Raw genomic sequence first — 26,161 nt, 5'->3', positions numbered from 1 at the left:
GCATATGTCCTTCTGTAACACACATCCCTCAGTGTACAACACTAAACAAACCTAAATGAATAGAAATTTGTGCATGTTTTACAAGCATAGTTTTAAAGCTGAAAAAATAATGAATTAAAGCATTAATTTAATACTTAATGCGATATAGATTCATTAATTAAATTTCAAAATACAGGTACTGAAAAGCTGTCTTGTGGAAGAAGACTACAACTTTAAAACATGTCTCAGATTGATATCTGAGGTGGCCAATAAGCTTTAAGAAGTTATCTTCACTAGCCAATCAAATCGTGAAGCTTCGAAGCAGCTCCCGCCCACACGGTTAATTTAGCGTAGCTCTGAACCGGAGCATGACAGCCGCAGAGAGAAACTTCGACTCAGCGAGCTTAGCGAGTTATTATATATGTTTTCATACGTTTAATTTTTTACAAATTGGGCTACTTTACATGTATTTTAGAGACATTTGGCTATTGTGACATTGGTTTGGACTGAAAAAGTTTAGCGAGAAAGTGATAAAAAGGGGCAAAAAGACACAAAGGCTAGCGAACAGGTCCAGCTTTGTTAAGCCCAGAGAAGTTTTCCAGCCAGCTGTTGTACTTTATTCGACACAGTCCGGGCTGAAATATTTACCATACACTTTAATAGGCAAGTAAAGTCGATAAGAAAAGTTTCAGTTCATTTTGGAAACCTTGTTTTGTTCGCTGCCAGGCTAGTGCTCTATAGTAACCGTTACCTGGTCACTACGGGACGGTAGAGACGATGCTTAGCAACGGTGGTGGCGAGCGCGGCGTACCCGGCCTCCCACCTCTGAGAGCGGCCGGGCCGGTAGAGCTGCGCAGGAGGAGCCGGCCGGAGCCGAGAAACGGAGCTCCAGGTAAAAAATAAGAGTCAATTTTTAGTTAATGTTAGAATTAGTGAAGTCCACGACGAAGCTCAGTATACAATATACAATAATGTCACTGAAACGACCATCTTCTATCTCTAAAGAGTATTTGTTTAAAGTACAGTAGTTAGTTAGCTTGTGGCTAACTGGTTACCGTTAAAGGGGAACTCCACCAATTTTTCAAACGTTCTTCATAATTAAATGTTTAAGACGTAAACAAAGTTCATTCAGAGTGGTTTTGTGTGAAATGCTCCATTTTAGAGAAACTTAGAATTGTTCACAGTGGTGGTGATAGGAACCAGACGTCCACCTCTAAAAGCTCCCTCACAGAAGGTTATTACATGAAATTATTATGAATATGATTCCCGAGGCATTGTTTTATGGTAGTTTTGTGATGAAGTTTTGGATCAAAATGCATTTGAATCCATTTATTTTAATCCATTCATGGCGGAGGGGTACATGCAGGGCGCTGTGAGGCCAAAAATAGAGCATATATTTTCAGGTTTTCCACTATTTTACCTTCATAAACTTTAAAAAAACTCAGAAGATATGTGTAGGTTCAGTAGTGGTTTTGGATAATTAATAAAATGGCTGTATTTGTGTTGTAGACATTGTGACCCCTGGTTCCATTCACCACCACTGTAAAGAAAGTCTGTAATTAACCATTTCACACCAAACCACTCTGAACGACTGTTTACATCACACCAGTGGAATTATGCACTAATTTTGAAGAAATGGTGGGAGTCCGCTTTAAGGAGTAATTCAGCACAACTGAACTGAGGAAAGGAGAAGAGAATAAGGCTGTACTGAAGTGAAAGTGTTGTTATTTCAGTAAAATAACAGCTCAAATAAAAGTAAAGAAGTTAAAGTAGCTTGCAAAAATTTTTTGACCCCTTCAGTACTGAGTTTCCTACAGAACTGCAGTAGAACTTCTCAGTACATGCAATATCTACACGTATCTGCATACTGACTGAAGTTTGTTAGGCCCTATTAATAGGTTTAAAATAAAATGCTAAAGCTCCAGAGTGAGAGCTGTGAGTAAAGCAAAGTCAATCCAACAGAACAGTGAAATTAAACTATGAAAAGGAATAAGGAACTACACTGGAACTGAAGATAAACTGCCCTATTTTCTGCTTTTCTACCATTCTTGGCTTTCATTTTTGCATGATTTCCTTTTTTCTTTCTTCTCTTTTCTTTCTCTTGCCTGAGCAGCTGCTTTTGGCAACATAAGTCACTGCAAATAAGTTTTCATGACCAGTCAAGCAGATGTTTTGATATTTACAGAGCGTACCAAATGCAATGTGCAGGATTACTGTTCTGCTTTAGTGTCACAGTTTTAGTCCCCTGAGAGAGTCTCATGAGTTTTGAGGAAGTAACATAGAGTATACCAAATCGAGCAGGCCTTTGGAAGAGGCCACAAAACCATTACATTTGCCACACGGCACTCAGTGTGAGTTTTGAAGTCGCCCTGTTTGCCAGGCACATGAAGATGACCTAAATAACAGTGTCTGTTTGCTGATGTGAAAGGTGGTGAAAACGCCTTCCTTCACACCTTCCTGCAATATTATTGTTTTCCTGCATGTTGTCTGGCCACTTGAGGATCCTTTCGGTGACCTGATTCTTTATCTCGCGTGGCCTGAACAGCAGGGGAAACTTTTCTCATAACACAAACAATTCCGGCCCAGATAGCATTTCCAAAATATGGGTAAATGGGCATGCAGTGTCAGCGGTGGCGCTTGATCTGTGAATACTGCAAGCCATATCTAACCATGATAGGTTGTTTGTGAGCATTTATTTTGGAGGTTTTGTCTTGTTTTTCTCTCATTCATGAGCAACGACTGAATGACCCTGATCTTGTAGCTCTGATTCCTGTGACAGCATATGGTCTGAAAAGCTCCTCTTCGAATGTAGCTATGCTGCTGTTCCACTTTGTTTAATTTGCACAGTTGCATCTACTCATGTCTGTGCATGTTTTACGCAGCTCATTTATTTTACATTATTACTTTATTCTAGGGAAACACAGTGAAATCTGAACAATATCTGTATCAGCAGATACTTGCTTTTAAAAGTAATGGCCTCATACACATGCAGAGTTTACCAATATTGTAAAATTATATTTAATGGTGTATTTACTGTATTCCCGAAGAGCTGAATATGTAGGTGATGCTGGGCTACTGCACTGAAATGTTGCCATTGCATTAATTTTACTGCATTTGTAACCCTATACAAGTAAGTTTTAAAATTATTTGTAATATTTGTAATGCGAATCAAGGTGAATCTTTACAGTTTCTACATTTTATAAAGGTTTATGCATCAGCATTGGCAGATATTTACATAAAAAATATCAAACATAGTCATATATTTATGCTTCAATATGCAGATTAATTGCACTGGTCCTGACCTCTATGTCACATTGAGGCCATGGAGGAATATTTTGTACCGCTAAATATGACAAAGGACGACACAGTTCTTCTTGACCTTAAAATCAAAATGTCTGTTGTTTCTCACCAGCTGAGAAGACCACAGTGAGGGTGCGACACCAGACCCAGACAGAGATCCGACGAACGACCTCTTTAGACACGATTTTGGGACCATACCTGCAAGGCCAGTGGCCCAGAGAAGGGGAAAGACGGGGGCAAAGTGGACACCACCAAAAAGATGAGTTCACACAGGTGAGTGGGTTCTTGTTCGCTGATTGTGTCCATGTCCTTGTGCATGTTATTTTTGTTTTTTGTCAAAAATTTGCCTGGAGGAAGGCAAATGAAATGGTCAAGGACTGTTTAAAAAAATAATAATAATTAAAAGAATTTGCAGTCACTTTTAAAATAAATAATTTTTATTATTTTATTTATAATAACTGCAGATTTAAATACTAAACAAAGGAAGATGCTTTTAGAAGTTGTATTCAGTTTTTTAAGTATTGTGGCAACAACAAGATTTTCAGTGGTGTACTGTTATTTTGTATTTATTGAGATTTTTTTCTACTTTTGTTTTCTACTTTTAGATGTGATTTATTTATTTATTTTTTTGTGTGTGTGTGTTTGAAATGGAATGCATTATGCATGTTAATTTTACTAATAATAACCATAAAAGGTTAAAAACCATCTACAAAGCCGAACAATTCAACATTTCTGGACACTTTTTTTTTTTAAAATTACAGGTAATTGTTGGTTTGTGAATTTGCACAGGACTAGTATACTAGTATAGTATACTTGTGGTGTATAGTATACACCATACTGCTTTTATACTACTGCAAATATTACTTGATTCCAAACTTTCGAATGGTGTATGTGGCAGGTTAGGAAATCATTTGTTAGGGGCCTTTGACAGTGCCCCTTACTGGCCTCAGTGACTGAATTTTAGGGGCTGTTAACACAGACTGGGCAGCATTAGGGGTGGGCGCTATGGCAAAAAATATATCACTTCAAGACATTTGCACGATACACAATATGCATCGCGATATTTCATTTTTCTGACATGTTGGAACAGACAAAATCAAAGCTGTAGTGCCACATATAAAAAAAAAATAGGGATGCATTGAAACCATTTTTTTCAGACTGAGTACGGGTACACATTTTTAGTACTCACGGACACTAAGTCTGATATACTGAATTACCTTTTTAGGATGAAGTAGTTGTAGTGTAGATGAGTGCAACCTACCTCAACAGTTAATTCATTACAAGCTAGCTGATTTTAAATGAAGTGCATCAGCTATCTGTGCCACATTATTTACCTTGGACTGAGTAGTGCTGCTGTGGAGAAGAGTCGGCTTTGTTCCTTGTGAAACAAGTGCTTCTGTACAGCTGTAAGAAAAGTACATTTTCATAGTTTTGATCCCGTCTCTGCAGCACAGCGACAGCAGGAATCTCATCCGAAAGCTCGCTTGCGGAGTTTTACACCTGAAGTCTTTTGATTGGCTGGTTGAGCTGTGGCTGAATGTCCTCCAAAGCCAGACATGCGCTGTGATTTTAGAAATCTTGTTCTTTGGTGACTCACACTGTACAAAGGCTACGATTTATGTACTCACACTGTACAAAAACGCTCTGTCCATGCTACATGAAACACACTGTCTGTGAACAACTTCAAATAAAGCTGTTTCACTCAAAATAACACCCTGCATGGCAAGTACTGAGCAAAGAAAAGCTGAGCAGCGCTGCTAAAAGCCCTGAGCACTAAAGCTAAAAGCTAAAAGTCTTTTAAACGGAAAATATAAATATGCATAATCTAGAAGATGAAGAATATTAAAACCATCATGCATGTAGTTGGTTTCAGCATCGTTCCAAAAAGTGTTTTGTTGCCGTTTCGTGTTTGCTGTTAAACGCTGCTATCTTTTTCTGGGACAGCGCTGTGTTTTCACACATGTGCAGACTGAGACAAACGAAAGAAATCAGAGTAAGAGTTTACATGCACTGAAAAACCCCATTACCGAACTAAAATCTGGCTCCCTATATTGGATTTCTAGAAATCTGGTAACAATTTTAATATGATTTAAGAAATCAGAGTATGCAGTTTATGACCACTTGAATAACCAGATGACTGCTGAAATTGGATTATGATCGAATAATTGGTTATGATCCAATTATTAAGTGCATGTAAATGCCCTCAGTGTTTTACTAACTGCACCAAATCCAATTAAACAGGCCTATTTATGCTCACTTTGCGATGAAACATGTTAGTCGGTGTTCCTGAAGTACTAACGATGCCTTTAATATGCTCAGAAAAGCATTTTGTGACTTTATAACAATATGATTAAAAAAATCACTATATTGCCCACCCCTAGGCTGAATATAAAAAACATTTTAATTAGTTTAATTTAACCTTGGCAGTGGAAAATGTTTTTGCTAACATCAACCAGCCTGTTAGTTAGCTAGCTAAATGAACCTGTTCATAAATAAATATAAATAAATTAAATTACCAACAAGAGTAAATTAGTACATTTAAGGTACTTTGTTCTTGCGCCAGTCTTTCCAAGCAGTAAGTAGTTTGATTGATTGGATTAACATTAATAGTTTGGAATAGTGTGTTTATCCTGCCTGGTCAAATAGTGGATAAAGTGATGCAAAGTAATTTTATAACTTTTATTAGTGTATTATTAGTTATTCTGACGTTTCACATTGTTTTATTACACATATACATGATGCGTATTGGTTTATTACATTTTCTGAGGTTGTTTTGGTGTTTGAGGCAGAAGTGTTAAATATAGGGCATTTTGTCCTTTGCCCCAGTTTGTCTGATGTGTTAGACATGGTCATAATGTACAGAAGTAATGACACCCACAGAAAGTTACATCTTCATGTGTATTGTTTTACCGAGATGTGTTACTGTATGTCTTCAGGATTTAAGCAGTGAATTCACTGATATCCATCCATTTACTCAAGTGGCCTCTGTAGCCTTGAGCTTGGACAGAGACAGAAGTGGCAAGGAAAAAGAAAAAAAATGGACAAAGGTCCATGAACTGCTGATGCAGCTGATTTTCTTGGTGGAGGTGTTAGTGAAACCTTTTTTTTTTTGCTCTCTGTTCTCACGGGAGGGGTAAGGGCAAGCGGCAGAAGCCACATCCTCACTGCACCTTCTACAGATTATGCCACAGCCTGGAGCCTTTCTGTGCAGATCTGAGATCAGTACTTTGCATTTGTGCAACAACTACATGTAATATGATGAGGAAAAATGCCACGGAGCATTATGCGATTGGGCTAAATTGATGGCATTTTGTCTAGTTACTTGAATTAATTAGCCGTATTCATTTGTGTAGTTACAACTTTAGTGATGTAACGGTACTCATTTTAATTTTATTTAACCTTTTCAACTCCTTGAGACCACCGGTGGTTCCAAAACGCACTTCGTCATATTCTTCATAACTTTCATATTTCATAAGCTACATTCAAAAGGTGGGGGTCATATGAGAGCTGTAACTGTCTTCTTTCTGGTCAAATAGACGGGGGATGTAATTTTATAATAAAAGAAGCTGAAAGTCGACCCGTTTTTCCACAAATCTGGGCTGTAAACTATAAACAGATGGCGTCTCTTCAGTGATCTGTAAAAATTATTTTTATAAAAAAAATACAGAGCGTCTAAGATTTTTGGCTTTCAGTAGTAAATTGTAAGCATATAGTAATATGTGATGATCATAAAACATGTTCTGTTAATTTGAGGGGAGCTTTTAAAATAAATAAAATAAAAATTAACATTCATTTCATGCAATTACTGAATAATTGACGATTTGGTCATGTAAATTCAGATGGAAAAACCAAAATATGCCCTGGTCAATAAGAGCTAATGTAATTTTAATACTTTTATTCACAGTAACATTGTGTTTCCTATTCCTTCTAAATTAGCAGTCAAATGTGACCGAAAACTGAATTCAGTATAATAAATGAGGTGGAAAAAAACATTATTATTTAGCAGGGCAAGCTCAGAGAATAGAGTTAGCCTGAGACTTGGGTGTGGGAGAAACTGGTGTCAGATCAGCGTGGAAAGTGCAGCTTGTCAACTCACCCACATTGTCTTAAGGCAGAGAGTGTGGATTGGGTGTGGTTGTGTTTGCACGGTTGGTGGAAGCACTAACGTTTCATCTGTTTCAGCAGCACTTCTCGCAGCTAATTCCCTCTTTGCATTTGAAAGACTGCCTGCGCATTACTCCACTAACCTGTAAGTGGGGAAAGTCCTGAGTGTTGTTTTGGCATAGACAACCTGTCTGATTATGCTCTTCGCTGTATTTCCGCACCTTCAGTACAGTGATTTGGACCTCTTGTTGGTTTTTAAACCATAAACCGATAGTAAGGCCAGAATTCTCCTAGTTAATATGACCTTTTTGCTATTGAGCAAGAGTTTCAGCCTCGTGCCCGAAGCGAACGTGACTGGCTTCGGCACGATGGTGGCTCAGCTGTGAAGAGGAAGGAAACCCTTTGATGTACTTGGGCTTTTGTATTTTTTTTTTTTTTTTTTTAATATTTTGTCCACTTTCTGTTCCTCATTCACCTTAAAATACATTCTTGGTTTGTTGTTTTTGCTGAGGAAATTATGTAAGTCATAGCTGATGGTCTTTGGTTAACCATTCTTTGTAAGACTGGATGATATTTATAAAAGTATAGTTTTTTTTTCCCCTCAAAATAAATCATATCACAGTAGCAAATGATTAAGTTTGCATTAACTAAGGATACCATACTTACAATGTATATAGGTGTCCACCAATATGTTTTACCCATGTTTTACCCGCTTTACCTATATAAAATATGCTTGTAGCTGTATAATGCTGGGATTAAAGAATCTAATCTAATACAGGTTTCTCATAAACTCTGATAAGTAACTCTCTGTGCTCAGATTTGTTTTTCAATTGTTTAGACTTACAAACCTAAAAAAATCTGATCAGACTCATTAAGTAGTGCAGTATGAGCATAGTCATGCTAATTTATGTGAAATTCATTTGTCATGAATGCTGTACAGGAACAAAACAGAACACCTCACATGACGAATGGACCAAGACGTCAGAGCATCGCTCCTCAGAATTAAAAAAACAAGTGTTGTGCTGTAATAATCAGATACATGTTTGTTTTGATTGTAGAAAAAGACACGAAACTTGCTGCATCTGCAGCATAACTTACTTTATGCTTTAATCCTAAATGCTTTACCACAGATTTGTCAACTCCTCTCAGAACACAACCTGGCGCTCTCAGTCTTTCTCTGACTGCCTTAGATTATGGTCATATTTCGCTGTTGTCAGAAGAAAATCTCCAAAATGGTAACTTTACAGGAGAAGAAAAAAACACACTTTACTTTTAATGTAAGGCAATGGGACCAGACTTTTTTCCAAGCCAATTTGGGCTGTTTCTTTTAATCCATTAATCATGAAATTTACACACAATATAAAGAGTAACAGGTATTTTCAAAATATTTTATATATATATATATATATATATATATGTATGTGTGTGTGTGTGTGTGTGTGTGTGTGTAAAACTGAAAAACGACAAAAATGGAGATACATGTTTTTTCTTCTGACAGCAGCGATTATGCGTTACACTGTGTAAGAGTGTTGTTCTGTTTAACTGTAAAAGCATTAAAATAAATGTCTGGTCCTGTACAAAGTATTAAGTAAGATTTGTGGAGGAATATATCACAGTAAAGAAAATGGGATAAATTGCTGTTGTTGCTGTGGATTTTAATGCTAGAAATGTTCTATACAGGTATCAATGAATTTGTACAGTTTGGAGGCTGTGAATGTTTAGTTTAGTGTCTGTAGAGATAGATATTCATAGGTGTCTATCAAATGTAGTGCTAAAATATCACCAATGTAAAAGGTTTTACAGTATGGATTAGCCCTTAGCTTAGCCCTAGTACTGTGGGTTTTTTTCCCTATACAATTACATTGAAAGAGTTAGTCAGAAGGTTGGGTTTCAGCCTGATGATGATGATGATGATGATGATGATGATGATGATTTTTTTTTGTTTGTTTCCATGCTTTAGACTTCAAATTGGCTGGATGAAGACGAGCTAAGCGATGCTGGAGGTCACAAACGCTCTGCGTCATGGGGAAATGGAGACCGTTTACGAGATGTATGTATCACAAACATGTTTTTTCAGTTTCAGTCCATGTCTAAAAGAGTGTGCTTAAATATAGTCTCACGGGGCCAGACACGATGGTGTATGTGTAAGAGAATACACATTTAGGGACTACTTTTGGTTCTGGATTGCATTTGTGCCACAAGTAAAACACGACCCCAGCTTACTCTAGTCTGTTCTGTATGAATGTGTGGAGGTCAATCAGTAACACAAGCAAGGTAAACTAGCTAGTAAAGGGCTATCTTTAGCCAAAAAAAACATTTTTTTCCATAGTGGAAGTGGCAATGTTTTATTTTTACTGCATGTAGTGTGTAGTTTGTTCTCCATGCATGAAACACACGTCTGTACGCTTAATTTTGTGGGGGACTTTTCAGCTGTGCTACATTACGTTACATGCACAGGCATGTTAATGTTGAAGACTGCACCATCACCCTCTGCTTTGAGCTTCACCTTCATGAGGCATTGGATTGGCTTTGAAATGTCACTCTCAGTTTGTTCCCACCCTAATAAGTCTATGTTCCCGCTCACATTTAGCCCAGAATTTCTCATGGTTTCCCAAGGCATTCTAGTTATGAGATCATGTCTGGCCTCGTGACTAGATTAAATAGAGTCTGGTTTTACAGAAGATAGTCTTGTCGGTGTGCTAAGGAGAAAAGGGTTTTAATTTTTGTCTCTTTCCTCCTTCTTCCCCCTCTGATTTCATCTCTGTCACTTCTGTCACTTCCCCTCTTTCTCCATCTTCTGAATCTAAGATTGCCAAACTGAAGCAGCAGTTGCAACACAGGCCCAAACCGAGAGTCTATGGGGGCATCCATGAAAGACTCCACCACCCTACTTGGACATATACCCAGGTAAAACAAACAAACAAGCAAACACATGCACACTTTTTCTTTCACAATGTCTTATCCCATTTAGTTCCACTTACTCAATGACCATTTCCCTTTTTCTGCTGAATCAAACCTTGAAAACATCTGTGTGTATATGTAGCTCTTTGACTGCACATCACATGGCTTAAACGACTGAAGAACATAGGCCTCACTAAAGCAGTGCTGTGTTTGGTCAGCTGGCAAATAAGAACACACATTAGAGCTGGGCAGTATGACAATATTTATCATTATTGTGATGAATTACATCACAATATGCTTCTCTGTGCATATTATGGACATCATCAGTGTCTAGAAACACTAACCAACTGCTTGTTTGATTAAAAAGAAAGCATATTTATCCTGTATAACAGGATTTAGTACAGCATAGCATGGGAAATGTTCAACATAAATAATTGGATTAATAGCTCATGGTAGTATTTTTTAAATATGGCACAACTTTGCCTGTTCCGACTTATCAGATGTCTTAAAAAAAATATTGACATATTCTGAAAATGTGAAATATGACATTTTTGCCTTATCGCCCACCTCTAATACGTATAGCCCAGCTTATTCATCTCTTCTATGGTGATAAAGTAATTCGCTCTGTGACACAGGATATATAGTGAGCGCGGTTGTCCGCATTGTTTTGAAAACTGAAACAAAAATGCTTGTGTGCAAAAAGATTTGACCCATCGAAAAAACCAAATGACTTCAGTGGTCTGTGGGTGAGGGCTGCATGAACATTTAACAAAACACACACATACTCCTGCATGCGTATATCAGAGGAAGTGAGGAGGAGTGCAGAGTGAAACAACAGGAAGAGTGATTTTTTTATGAAAACAAGCTTCTGCACTGCAGAGAGACTCAAGCCGGTTGCAGGCTGCTACTTCCTCACACTGCTGTGCATCACACTTTATGTTGGAGAACATGGATGCAGTAGTCAGTTTTATCGCTTCCAGATGTTCGCTTTGGATTTGTTACATCATTGTAGTTGTGCTAGCATCCTTTTAGTTGGCCTGTCTAGCAGAACTAATTGCCTGTTTCCCCCTCGTGCATACAATTTAAAAACAGTTCATCTTAAACGACAAACCTGCTAATTTATAAAGGCAATTACAGTATCCTTTTTTTAACCATTTGCATTGGTTGAATAAATGTTTCTTGGTTAATTCTTTACATTTCTAGTCAACGGTGTTCCTGTGGTCAAAAACCAACCAATGAAGAATTGGGTAGAGGGGGCTGTTAATTGTGTAGGACAGATACTGTGTAGGCTACAGTCTATAATTGTACACCTATGTAGTGAAGCTATATGGAAGGTGTACCTCATAGAGGCCAATGAGTGTTGGTACACGGTAGGTGTATGTCATAATTTAGCAACTAAGTGTTTTTGTTTTTTGTGTCTGGACAGTCCCAGCCTGTGCCCATCCCGCTGACATCTTTGACTCATCTGCCCTCTCCTATGCGGCAGAGTGAGGAGAGACTGGACCAAGAACTAGAGAGAGCCTTCAGACGTCAGTCGCCCAGTCAGCACAGCAAGGTACACATATACACAAATCTCTTCTAAAATCTAACACAACAGGGTGTTAACAGTTTAAACGTATAATTAATGTCTTTCTGCTTAATAATTAAGGGTGGGGTAAATATGGCTACATTCACACAGCAGGTGAAAGTGTCCCAAATCTGATTTTCTTACCAAATCCGATTTTTTGGTTTGGCTGTTGACATTATCTTTTAAATGTGATCTGTATGCGACATCAGTCTGAGCAGATCAGCTCCTAAACTGACCCACGTGCGCATAAGGACAATGCTTCACTCTGCTTCATGTGGCTCATCCAGAGGTGAACTATCATGACTGCTAACAAATGCAGGTCCGCTCCCGGAGGTTCAGCTTCATCTACACCAGCATCACAAGAGCCATCATGCAGCTTCACTGACTGACAGCTGGGCTCATCACCCAGAATGTGGTCAAGCTCACCGTAAAACGGTCACGTTATTCAGACACGGTCAATTCTTTGGTTCGCATCCTCGGACTCTTTAAACTTTGCTTCCAGACTTTTCTTTGATGCTGCAGCCTCGTTCTCCTTCAGCCGCGTTCGGTCATTTTTTTCAAAATCTCTTCGAACACGGATCGGTGGCGATAACTACCTTCTAATTGTTTAGTACAAAAACGTCAGTTCAAATGTTTATGGGGTCTCAGCAGTGGAAATTATGACGAGTTGGACTGACGTAAAAGTCACATGAATTCCGATCTGGCTGTTCAGACTGAGTCATATTGCTGCATATCGGATATGGATCGGATTTCAGTACCACATATGAAAGCATCTCAAACTGGAATTGAAAATGTCAGATTCAGTGTGTTTATCTGTTCACACTGACACACAGATACACATCTGTGTCACATATGAAGAAAAAGATTTGGGCCACTTTTACCTGCTATGTGAACAAAGCATATGAGTCATATACATGTGTGCACATAATACAACCAACCACTAAGACTGAGCTTTGGAGGAGTGGTAAAATGTCCCTGCCAATTTGAAAAACTGAAAAATCTCCTGAAAAGAGTGGAAGCTGTAATACAAGAGTGGACACACATAAATCTATAGATTTTGTTGATGCCCCTAAAGTGTAATTTTCTGTTAAATATGTTTTTTTTCGTGACATTGAAAATAATTAGCAACTTAAACTTGATGGCAGTTTTGACTGGAGAGGAGATAAATGAAAGAGTGGTCTTTGACTTCTGCATGTGTCTGTCTGTACCTCCAGAAGACATCATCAATCGAAACAGCATGTTGTCAAAGTCACTGTGGTTGTTGTTAATGGAAATTATTATTTTTATTTTTGCAGCTGCTAGAAATCCCTGATGGCCGCAGAGCTCCTGTTCCCTCTCTTAGCTCCTGCAGCAGCTCTCAGAGCGAGCCTTCCTCCATCACACCACACCCCTCCACATCCTCATCCTCTTCTCCCTGTGCCTCTCCACAGTGCCTATCAGATCTGGACACTGGTAAATGAATCAGTTTATCCTGAATTCCCCTCAAAACTAACACTAACAGCAGCACATAACTGATATGCATACCAACACTATTCTGTCACTACACTGTTTTATACTGCTCTCATATATGTATTTTTTTACTGTTTATTTTAGTATTACTGCACCAAAACACTACATATTAGATTATGAAGAAAATACTATGTCTTTTCTCACATTTCATACATGTTTGTGCTCAGATTTGTCTGGCAGCGTTCTTCCATCTTGCCCTTCGCCTCTGCTGAGTGGTGACGCTGATGCCTCTGTCCTCCTGTCCTCCTCACCTCGTCCCAACAAGAGCTACTGTTTTCAGAGGGAGCCACCGGAGGGCTGTGAGAGAATCAGAGTGTGTGAGGAGAACATGTGAGTGGGCTTGTAAACACACAAACACACACCCCTACACTTCCACTGCCCATCAAACGTTTAAGGACACTCAGTGATAACTTGACGTTAAGTGTAATCAGATTTATTTAGAGGCAAACAATAACACACACACACACATTTGTGACGATGTTATGAACGTGACATTACTTACCTTTTTGAAATAAAGCCAAAAGCCATACATTTTATCCACTTGTTGCGATGCCAGCACTCAAACTTTTCAAGTGATTAAGCCACTTTTGGGTCAGAATGAACTTTTAACAGTTTAAGATTAAAACATTTGCAGGTATTTTTACTGTCTTACACATTTGAGGATCAGTATCAAAACTGGCATTTTAAAAGAAAGCTACGTGACTAAACTTTTGACAGGCAGCACAGGTGTTATAGTATTACTTTACCGTGTATGGCAGTGATATGGCAAAACATGGCTGTGGCTTTCTGATGTACTGATTCAAGCTCTTTTTTTTTTATCTCCAGCTCACCATATAAGGACCAGCCCAATCTCTCGTTCTGCCCTGATCCTAACAAGGTGAACTTCACTCCCCATGGAGGCTCTGCCTTCTGTCCTGTCAGTCTGCTGAAGCCCCTCCTACCCTCTGTGGACTTCCTGTTTCGGAGCCTGTCTGTGTCTCCGGGGTCCTGCTGGGTGGGACAGGGTGGAGCCTGCCAGCCCCCGAGTCCTGCGGTAACAATGAGTGGGTACATGGGCCCCCTAGAGCCAGCAACCACAGCAATGTAAGAATAAGTGAAGGAAAAGAGCAAACGTCTTTTCATTCTCTCTTAAAATGCTCCAAAGACTCTGAAACCCACCAGCAACCTTATTTTTCCAGACTTTTTTTCTCTCAGTGGATTATATGCGGAGAAGAAAGTTTTTTGGTTTTGTTTTGCTTTTTGAGAGAGAAGAAATGTCTGAGGAGGAAAAGAAGAGAGGAAGAACTGAACCTGTTTTTTTTGTTTTTTGGGAGGGTGGTGGGGTGTTGACCAGTTGTCTGTAAATGCTTGATGGTCAACTTCTGAGCGTTCAACCCCTGACCAGACAGCAGCGGAAGCAGTTAAGCAGAGATTACAGTGCAAAAGGAGGATGACCGATTTGTGTCTTACACCTTCATACGTTTTGCCTGTTCACCTGCACAAGAGACATTTTGTCTTACACTTTTAGGGAATGGATGGAAAGATGATGATTTGACTTGTGCTTTAAGTGCAATTGTAGCTGAAATGATCACCCTGATATGAAAGGCAAAGGGGGAAAGTTTGATTACCATCTTTTGGCCTTTTTTTAATCTGCGACATTGAGGAAATGGAGTTTTGGGTTGTAGATAATCAGAATGCCCGAACTGTGACCTCCTTGTCCTTTCAGAAAGACAGTTAGGCCTCTTTTGATGATTCTGTGCTGGAGAAATGCTTGAAATATGCTGAATGTAAGTTATAAATCACATTTATTTCGTGTAGTATAGTTGTTAAGAAGTAATTAGGTGATTATAAGGGAATTGCAGATGGTAGTTCATTATAAATGGATCTAGGAGCAGAAGTTTAATAATCAGAGATGTTAGTTATTTATATGAAAAGTTCTTGACCACTGAATACCGTATGCGTATGAAGTTAATAGATGAGACTGAATGTAGGTAGTTTTTCTGGATTTTCGTTCGAGTTTGTTGTGAGAAGATGCACGGACTGAAATAGGTCAATGGAAGAAAAACTCGTCTGACCTGTTGAACCTCCATGGAGACCATGCTTATTTCTTTACTATTAATATACAAAATATGGGATTTATTTTCTTTACAAGGTGATTAAGAGTAGTTTTGGTCACCACAAAAGGCCACATAATGGTGTTTATGCTTGATGAAAGTGTTTGTGTCTTCACCACAGGAGTTCTGGAAGACCACTTAGAAAAGTGACCTTGTTTGTTTGAGGTACTGAACTTGTTATTTCTCTGCTGGTTGCCTTGGAGAAACAAGGATATCTTCATTTTCTAGTTTAATGATTGTTTGCACAGCATACTTTGGTATGCCGATCCTATTTTTATACTCACTTGAACATATTTTTGTGTTTGTACTTGAACATAGTTATTACAGAGCAGCTATGCTGGTTGTTGGATTGTTAGCTGTTAGCCACATAAGCTATATGATGTGAGCGGTGATGTATCATTCAAGTTCTCCACTTACTCAAGAATCTTGCACTTGGGAGTTTTTGTGTGTTTTAGAATGAAATGCAAGTCGTCTCTAAGTTTTTAACTAGTTTTATTGTATGTTTTTATTTCTTTTGTTTCTTCGAGGACTTGTGCGTCTGGCTGCTTGCATTATTGTAACTTGACGAAAGATTTGTTCCAAGTCCAGAAACTTGCTTGCTATAAAAAGATAACATTATATATATTTTTGTTGGTTTGTATCAGTTGATAAATGAATTCAAACATGTCGTATCCTGCTTGTTTCCTTAAATAACTTGTTTTGCTCACTTTACAATGACATTATACATATTTAGTGATGTTGACAGGATTACTAATCAAATAACCAAAAAAAAAAGCTTGTGCTTGATGACAGTCTCCCTCTGTGGGCATCTTTAGGCCTGTTTTTGACCTAGAGCACCTTTTGGATGATGCGCTTTACTGCACCAGACAATCTTTCTCAGAAAATGAATGTTATTTTTCATCCATCAAAAATACAATTTACATCAAATTTACATACAATTTAAATCCAGTAAATGTGAGGTTCATTTTTTAATAATCAGTAGCCTATAAATGATTGTTATGATAATTTGCTGAAATATATTTGTTGCGTTGAAGCAACACTGTGCAACAGAGTAATGTATTTAGCCAGTAGCAAGCAAGATGTCACTTGCGCTGCCACGTCAGAGAATGTTGCAGTTATTGTTTAGTTTTTTGATGAGAATTATTTTTAATTTAATTAGAATCATTTTGTTTTTGTTTTTTTTGCTTATTTTGGACATTTAACTTATAAAGTATTCACTGTCTATGCAGGTTTAGAGACTCCAGTCAGTTGTCCTGTGTATGTTTTACTAGTATCATTGTCAGTTTCCAATATTTGAAAATTTTAGCATAGTTTTATCTTATTTGTGGTTTTATTTGGTTGTTTGGTGTTTAAGGATTCGGAATATTATTATATAAACAAAAGTTTTTGTTATTGTGTAAACATGGTTTCTTGGAAAATAGCATCAAATAATTCCCCTGTTATTTTTTTTTTTTAGCAATTTTTTAGTATTTAAAGATGTTTTAGATGAAAATATCCAGTTTCCTGTAAAACTCTTTCTTTTTGTTGTTGCACATTGTTGTCAAGGAACCCTGACAGGACACCTGGTCTATTATTTTTTTTTTAATGTTTTTTAAAAAGTTATTTGTCCCATTTTATGCAAGAAAAGAGAAAACGTTTGTTTAAACACTGCTGTGCTAATGTGTGCAGTAGAGGGTTCATCAGACAGTGCTGTTTCTCTAGCAATGGAACAGAACCTATTAGAACCCTTTAGGCAAAGCCACCTGTGATTGCTTGCACACAAGAACCATCTATATAGAACCATGAACACTCAAAGAAGACATTGCATGATTAAAGGTTTTTTTTTGCATCATGAAAGAGTTCTTAAGAATGGGCTGTATATGGTTCTATATAGAACCAAGCTTGACATGGTAACAATAGAAGAACCGTTTTCTTTTTTGTTTGTTTGTTTTTTAAAAAGTTGAAGAATCCAAACCAGGGATCCAGCCGTACGTCTGGAGAATTGAAGTTTATTCACTGCGCGCAGGTACCAGTCACCTAGCCAGACCGTAAAACAATGGACTGACGCCGAGATTAGGCCCAGCCTATACATGACAAGTGACAGGTGTTACAGACGTGACCATGTAGGCACAAGCAAAAATAGGCAGAACAGAATGTTCTAAGTACAATCACGGTACCGGCCCACACAGTACTGAACATACTGACATAACACAGCACTAAACACATTACACAGCAGTACATTCCTTCAAGGTTCTATATAGAACCATCTACAGTACATTCTCCATCAATCTGAAGAACCCTTTCATGATGCAAACAACCCTTTAATCTTGCCCTTGAAGAAAGAGTGAAAGAGTTCTTCCAGTTAATGGCGAGTGTGGTTTATATGGTTCTATACCGCCCCAAATGGGTTCTTCTGTTCTTACAGGCTTGACGTCATGATAAAAGAAACCTTTTGGGTGCTATAAAGAACCCTTTTCAAAAATATAGAGCCATTTAGAACACATTCTCCATTAATCTGAAGAACCATTTCACGATGCAGAGAACTCTTTAATCATGTAAATGGTTCTCTGAGTGGTCGTGGTTCTATATATAACCATCCTTACTGAAGAACACTTGAAGAACCATCTTTTTTATGAGCTATTAGCCAATCCTGGCTCACGATGGGCGGGTGTGGATGAACCACTAGCCAATCACAGCGCAGGGAGGCGGGGCTGTCCGGAATGTGCGGATTTCTCCCCTCCTCTTCTGCGATTGGTTAAAAACGGAAGCGGGGCGGCGCTTCAGCTGATTCCTCGCTCTCTTCTGTCAGAGCGCGCGCATCGGAACGTGGTCTCGAGCGCTGAATATTGATAATAATATATTTAACACTTGTAAAAATAAAAATAATCTTATAATATTTCTCTGAAAACTGAAGATGCTGAACGTCGTGGCCAAGCAGCTCAGGAGTCACCCGGCTGTAAGTACCCGCTGTTCAGTCTGATCTCAAGCTGGGCTATTTTCTGATTGGACACCGTTTGTATGAATTATTATATTTGATTTAAGGTCTTTTTTTCATCGTTTTCTCTTTCACGATTGTTTGGGAACCTGCCGAACGCGTTGGCTTCCTATTCGCCAGCTTCTGGTTCGAATTCACCCGTTCCACCTTAAATGGTGCAGCAGTTGCCACTTACCAGTTACCACCTTACCAGCTGCCAGTTGGCCATTTAAGGTGAAACGGGAAAATGTGAATAAGAAGCTGAGCTCAGGCCCGCGGTGCCTTCAGATCAGCCCTTTCAGATTCAGTAAGGATGATGAGTCACGTGCTGCAGTCTTCCATGAATGGGGGTCAAACAGGCACGTTTCCTTCGTCCACTACAGGGGCCGGACAGCGAGCCCAAGGGCATTGAGGAGAAATCGCACTGCCCGCCTTGCTTTACTCATTTCCTGTGCGTTACTAACGTCCCGTGATTCAGAAGTCCTCTAGAGACACCCTGGGGTTTTTGCTGCTGATACGCATGCGCAGCAGGGCACATACATACTGCATAGCTGCAGTCAGCAGAACGGGATGTGTCTTAAAGGGGAGCTTCACCAGTTTTTCAAAATTTCTGAATAATTCAGCCCATGAGATGTAAACGTGTAAGTCATTCAGAGTGGTTTGATGTGAAATGGTTCATTGTAGAGATTTCTTTCTTCACAGTGGTGATGAATGGAACCAGGGGTCACCATGAGTACAACACAAATATACCCATTTTATTTACTATCCAAAACCGCCAGTGAACCTACACGAGTCTTCTGAGTTTATATGGAATGTTGATGAAGGTAAAATAGTCATAAATCTGAGAAAATAAGTATTCTTTGGGGACTATTTTGCCTTTCAGCACCTTGCACATACCCCTCCGCCATCAGTGGACCTGATTCTGATTCCGAAAAACCATCATAAAACAATTCCTGTTGAAAAACCCATAGAAACCACTAAGTGTTTCTCTTGGTTCCTGATGGTTTTGTAATGTGTTTTGGCTTTTTTAATGGGTTGATATCACAGTGTAAAGGATCCTAATGGTTTAAGAGGTGACTAATGGCTGGTTCTAAATGTGTTTGATGGTTTCCTAATGGGATCTAAAGGTGTTCTACAGGAAAGTAGTGGTCTGTATTGGAAAACCATTGTCAATTCCTATTAGAAAACAAAGCCTAAGGGTTTCTAATGGTCCTTTTTCAGCAGGGGTGTCTTAGACATCAGGCTATAGGTATAGCTAACTGTTTCATATAATAACTTTCTGTGAGGGAGCTTTTAGAGGTGGACATCTGGTTCCTATCACCACCATTGTGAACAATTCTCACTCAGTAAGCTTAGTAAAGTCAGTTAAGTGACCCTTATTAGTCTCACAACACGGAAAATTCCCGTCCGCATTTTAACCCATCCGTGCAGTGGAACACCACGTACACACTAGTGGGCAGTGAGCACATTTTGCCTGGAGTGGTGGGCAGCCCTGTCCACGTCGCCTAGGGAGCAGGGCACTTCAGTCACGTACTGTCGGCTCAGGGGATCAAACCACCAACCTTCCGGTCACAAGGCTGGTTCTCTAACCTCTAGTTTCTCTAGTTTCTCTAGAACACCGTATTTCACACCAAACTACTATGAATGACTGTTTACATCTCACCCATTTTATTTTGTAGAATTTTTGAAAAATTGGTGGAGTTCCCCTTTAATAACTAGTGAGCTTTTTTACAGAGGCAGCATTTGAAGTCAGCAGGTGTGACTCTCTGACACAAAAGCATTGTAAATAGCCTTTATTTGTAAAGCAGTCCCACAGTGCAGGGTCAGACCAGCGTCCAACACTGGCTACATGTAGAGGGCAGGAACGACTGGTGGTGTAATCACTGTCCAACCCCAGTGGATTATTATGGTGACGTCATGACTGAAATGCTCCTTATTTAGACAGATATCTGTGTAGGCGGTGGGGATTAAAAGAGTCCACTACATACTGAACAAACCCTCTGGGTACATTTTGTTGTGGTCAAGCTTTTCAGGCTCCTTTGAGGACAACTTAATGACTGTGATATTACAATGGCATCCTCTGTCTAAAACATCCTTACGGTCAGTTACAGTCCTCCGGGCTACCATACCAGATGTGCTGTACAGCTGGAAGTCGATTCTCTGATTACAAGCATTTGGTAATCGAGTCAGCTCCACAGCTTTGGACTCGACTCCTCATATTTTGAGTAAAACTGGACTCGCTAAGGTCAAATAGGTCATATAATTAAACGGACATCCTGGCATCTTAATGTCAAAACGTACACCACTATAAGTATTACATTCATTCATATTATATATCACTGCTGGAACAAAACCTCGTATCTCCAAAATGGTAACTTTACAGGAGAAGGAAAAAACATACTCTACTTTTAATGTAAGTCAATGGAACCAGACGTCTTTCAAAGTCATTTGGGGCCGTTTCTTTTGATCCATTCATCATGAAATTTACACACAATATAAAGAACAACAGGCATTTTGTCAAAAACTGAAAAAAGCACCTTAGTTAATATGTCTGATGCTTTATAATTCATATCATCTATCATAATACTGTGCTGTGTAATTATGTTGCCAGATCTCCCTCTATGTTTGCGATTGAGAATCAAGAAAATGTGGAATCGACTCCATTGATCCCCATTATTTGCAACTGGAATCGGAATCATGTCCCAAATTCTGGAATAGAACAGCCCTAACTGTTGTGCATTCACGTTTTTAACTCCATTTCTTTGGGATAAGAAGCTATTTTCATTGGCTTTCTTTGTGATCAATATTTTATTCACAAACAAAAAAACAAACAAACAACAAAAAAAAACACGAGAACTATGTTCCCACAACATAGTACGGAGTCAACAATCATCGCTAGACATCAAAGTAACAACACTGACGATGACAGCAGTGATGGTCAGTGGCAGAACCACACAAGAGGAAAAGACATACACACCAAAGCAAAAGATATATAAACAAATGAATACCTAAATAGATAAATGAATAAACTCAGTATACTGAAGTTTACACCCTCATATCAGTTAGAAAAGGTTGCTTTTAACAACTCTTTCTCAGTATTTGACCAGGACACAATTGTTCTTATTTTGGCCTTATTTATCCTGGCTGTTGTACATTCCAAAAGAGCGAAGTCCCGAAAATAAGTAAGCCAAACAAGATGCATAGGAACGGAGGGTTCAAACCATATTTTCAGTATTGTCTTTTTGGCTGCTGTGAGGCCGGCCAAAAAAATTTCATTTGCTTTCTTGATGAATGTTGTTTCCTTGACATCTCAAGTTATTTGTCCATTATCTTCCCAAAAATCACTTAATAAATATATGACATATCAAATTATTCAACAGTATCTCTTTTACGTAAACTAATTTTCAGTGCAATAAAAGATTCATTTTAGTTTCTTTTTGCCTCCAAAAGTCTGAAAGTGAACTCTTCTGTTCCTCTCTCTCTCTAGCTGATCCCTCTGTTCGTGTTCATCGGTGGTGGAGCGACCATGTCTGCGCTCTATCTTTGCCGTCTGGCTCTGAAGAACCCGGAGTGCTCGTGAGTGCTAACTCTGTTTTATATCCAGTAATATCATGTTTTATATCACAGATTTCATATCGCTGCATTTTCACTTTCATTTCAACCATTAACAGATGGGATCGCACCAACAACCCAGAGCCCTGGAACAAACTGGGCCCCAATGACCAGTACAAGGTGAGGAGGACCGTTTACTCGGACAAGCAGAAATTATACATTCACTGGTTAAAAGGCTGAGGGTGAATGAAGGCTGAATCCAAAGGACTTCAGCCTTAAGTTCAGCCTGAGACTGCATCATGCATCAAGCACATAAAGCACATCAGAGTAGAAACACAGCTGGGATCAGATCTCCACTCAGAATCGGTCAGGGTTCTCGTTTTTAACCCTCCTGTTGTCTTTCCATTAAGTGTTTAACGTCTCTAAATGAATGATTGACGTCATTTTTTGCTTATATTTAATGACTTTTCCTAGTTTAATGGGGAAAACATGATGATATGCTTTCAGTATCCTGTACAAATTTTGTGTTCTAAACAGATTTTGTGTCCTTTGGGGTCAGTTTGAGGCGGTTTTAGCTCTATAAAATTTAAGAAATTAACATTTCACACACGTTTGTTTTGGTTGTTTTGATGATATTGAGGTCACCATGAATTTTCCAATCTTCAGAAAACTGGCTGTCTAATTTAAGGCCCTTGTCTAACATAACCACACTTGTAGTAGTGTAAGAACCATGGGTAGTTCCCACCACATGGGGGGAGGGGAAAACAGAATTCCCACCAGAATTTTTCTAATTCCCAGATGATTAATTTGCTGGGGTCAAAAATCAAAGTGTAAAATGTAAATTTGAGGATAACGGCATAAATTATAATTTTTTTGAGCACAACAGCAGTTAGTTAGTTTGTTAGTTTATTTTCCGAAATGACTAATTAGTTCTGTGTTTATTTTCCAAAAAGAAGAGTTCTAGAAGGTCTTTTAGTAATATGCTGACAATTTTGTCAGAGGTGTAAATTGCTGACCAGGTTCTCTTCTGATGAGTCTTGCAGTGCTACATTAGCGCAACAGTAAGCGATGTTCAGCTACACATTCAAAAATGATGGTTCTTTAAGGGTTCTTTAGTAAAGAACATGGTTCTATGTAAACATTTGCATGTTTAAAGGGTTTTTTGCATTGTGAAACAGTTCTTTCTGTATGAATGTACTGTAGATGGTTCTATATAGAACCATCTACAGCACATTCTCCATCAAACTGAAGAACAATTTCACCATGCGAACAACCCTTTAATCATGCAAAGCGTTCTTTGAGTGTTCCTGGTGCTATATAGAACCATTTTCTTTCTAAAGAACCCTTGGAGAACCATCATTTTTAAGTGTGTAGGTTGCTTTAACACATCGCCGTCTCCCGGGTGTTTAAGGTTTTGACATAGAAGAAATTCACTTCTTCACTCGTAAAGAAGACGGTTCTTCAATGGTTCTTTAGTAATGAAAAAGGTTCTATATAAAACCATGAACACTCAGAGAACCCTCTGCGTGAGTTCTTAAGAATGTGCTGTAGATGGTTCTATGTAGAACCTTTTTAAAAAGGGTTCTATATCGCACAACACAAAAAAGCATTCTTCCATTGTTACGATGTTAAGCGTGTCTTTTCCTCTCCGCAGCTCTTCTCGGTCAATATGGACTACTCCAAACTGAAGAAGGACAGGCCGGACTTCTAAAGCATTCCCATGCTCGACTGACGGGTGCGCTTCAGCACCCCAGAAGCCAATCCGCACAAAAACCAGAGAGCATAAATCCACCATGGCACTGAGGTCATCATCATTTCAGACAGAGGATGGGGAACACATTCAAACTGCCTTTATATACATTTGTGTGCACAAATACATAAATAAACACATGTTTTTGTACTGTAAACATTTTAAACCTGAACAGTATTTATTGCCATGTAGTACCAGGGACTAGAAATGGCTAACTAGTGGGTGGAATTGGAGACGACTAAATTGGGGAAAAATGGCCGTGAAGGAGTATTACCTAGACAATAATATAATTTATGATATTTATTTTTAAATACTGCATTGCTTTCTCAAATGCACAGTTACTGTCGGTGCCGTAAACCTAGGTGCTAAGCAACAGGGATGTGGGAAGTGTTCTAAGTTGGGGGCGATGACATTTTAAGCAGCATGTATGTAATATGAACGACATCAGACATCATTCCCACTCTGCTCTCTCATTCCAGTAGTGGCAAGGCAAAAATATTATATCATGATACTTCAAGACAATTTCACGATAACCAATATGCATCACGATATTTATGTTTCTGAGATTTAATATGTTGGAACAGACAAAATAGTGCCACATAGAAATAATGTTATGATAATAATAATAATAATAATAATAATTAGCTGCACTGCACTAAATCCAATTAAACAGGCCTAATTATGGTCACTTTGTGATTAAGTATGTAGCTAGTGTCTTAAAGTACTGATGATATACTCAGAGAAGCATATTGTGACGTAATTTATCACCATAATGATAAAATGTTGTCATATTGCTCACTCCTACGTTCTGGACAAACTTTATGCAAATGAGCTGAGCGGTAACCAATCAGATTGTTCAGTTGTGTCACGTCATGCAGTGGGATTTAAAAAAAGTTAGTATGGTAGATTATATTTATTAAGTTAAAAAAACAATATAATCTGCACAATAATGGGTTGATTTGGGGCTCAGCACTGACCAACACTGTCAGAATTAAAAACATGGTACTAGTTCTAGTCCTTGGTCACAACACTTTAAGTACCTCATCATGGCTATTTCTTCATACGTCTTGTTTATGATTGTCTGCACTCTGTAAGCCAAACAGCCATGTGCACTTGCACGCAAGAACCGCTTCATTGGTGCCACTTAATTTATCTGACAATAAACATTGACTTGAACTCTTCAAGTGAATCTACACATCTTGTTTTATTTTAATATGTAATGTTGATGATAAAATTATAAAGGTGTTTAGTAAGGTTGACGGTGCTCTGAGCTGGCCACTGGAGTTCCTCCACACCGAACTCACAAACCATGTCTTTAATGGAGCTCGCTTTGGCACAGTCGTGCTGGAACAGGGAAGGGTCGTCCCCAAACTGCTGCCATAAAGTTAAAAGTGTTTAATTATATGTCTAAAAGGTATTTGTATCCTGCAGCATTCACCTCAATCTTCCCTGGAACTAAGGGGCCCAAACCCTGAAAAACAGCCCCAGCCCATTATCCCTCCTCCACCATGTATTTCAGTAGGTAGGCTTCTGCCAAACCCAGATTCGTCCATCAGATTGCCAGAGCATGCATTTCACTGAAGTCCAGTTGGGGACTCCGGCCAGTGCTTGGCATTGCATAGTGATCTTAGCCTTGTGTGCAGCTGCTCAGCCATGGAAACCCATATACCCATAAACCCATATAGACGAAAACACAGACTTACTTTTCTCTGCTTTAGCTTTAGCTCAGCTATAGCCGCTTTTCTCGCATCTCCGGCAGGAAACTTTTCCGCAAAAGTAGAACAGTTTCTTGTAAAACGTCTCTTAGTGGTCAACTTTTTACGCTTCTGAAGTCGCTTCTCATTCGCCAGCTTCTTGTTCGAATTTTCCCGTTCCACCTTAAATGGTGCAGCAGTTACATTCTGGTGCCTCAGGCACTATTTAAGGTGGAACGGGAAAATTCGAACAAGAAGCTGGCGAATGAGAAACTGTCGAATGTTTGACAGTTTCTCAATGCAGATTAAACATATCAGGAAACCAGCTGGAGTGATTATAAACGCAAGTAAGTCCATTCGTCTCCAAATTATCTGTCTCTTTGCCGTTTCGTTAGCTACCAGCTGGGCGAGATTGTTGTCTGTGTTGCTAAGGTGACCAGCAGTCTGCGCTGATCTTCAGGGTTAAAGGGTGAATTAGCAGTTCTACATTAACTCCAGAGTTTAAGACCATTTATTGTTAAACTGTGTTGAACGATCAGCAGAGCTTTATTTTACTGTAAAGGAGGATTATTTTATTTTTATGTACAAATCTAATTCTGGAGCCGCAACAGGGCAGTAAAAGATCCGCATATTGCAGACCCCTTTACTAGATGCTTCCATTTCACAATTATAGCACTTACGCTTGAATAGGGCAGATTTAGCAGCCCAGAAATCAGTTTGTCTATGGAGACTGCATACCTTTGGCCATATAATTTATTT

The 26,161-nt window shown here is 38.8% G+C and overlaps 2 protein-coding genes across 2 annotated transcripts; both read left to right on the top strand.

Moving 5' to 3' along the window:
* The first annotated feature begins 346 nt into the window (after positions 1-346).
* Positions 347-16,074, top strand: fam117ab (family with sequence similarity 117 member Ab). Its single transcript, XM_036573222.1, has 8 exons — positions 347-871; positions 3,392-3,552; positions 9,344-9,433; positions 10,192-10,290; positions 11,711-11,839; positions 13,147-13,303; positions 13,528-13,690; positions 14,186-16,074. The coding sequence occupies exons 1-8, from the start codon at positions 757-759 to the stop codon at positions 14,445-14,447; spliced, it is 1,176 nt and encodes a 391-aa protein (XP_036429115.1). The 5' UTR covers positions 347-756; the 3' UTR covers positions 14,448-16,074.
* Positions 16,075-18,204: 2,130 nt separating this feature from the next.
* ndufa4b (NDUFA4 mitochondrial complex associated b) lies at positions 18,205-23,907 on the top strand. Its single transcript, XM_036573221.1, has 4 exons — positions 18,205-18,388; positions 21,894-21,982; positions 22,078-22,138; positions 23,613-23,907. The coding sequence occupies exons 1-4, from the start codon at positions 18,347-18,349 to the stop codon at positions 23,667-23,669; spliced, it is 249 nt and encodes an 82-aa protein (XP_036429114.1). The 5' UTR covers positions 18,205-18,346; the 3' UTR covers positions 23,670-23,907.
* The last annotated feature ends 2,254 nt before the right edge of the window (positions 23,908-26,161 follow it).

The sequence above is a fragment of the Colossoma macropomum genome, unplaced genomic scaffold, assembly GCF_904425465.1.
Source record: "Colossoma macropomum unplaced genomic scaffold, Colossoma_macropomum, whole genome shotgun sequence".
Taxonomy (NCBI): domain Eukaryota; kingdom Metazoa; phylum Chordata; class Actinopteri; order Characiformes; family Serrasalmidae; genus Colossoma; species Colossoma macropomum.
This window is presented reverse-complemented; position numbering and strand designations above follow the sequence as displayed.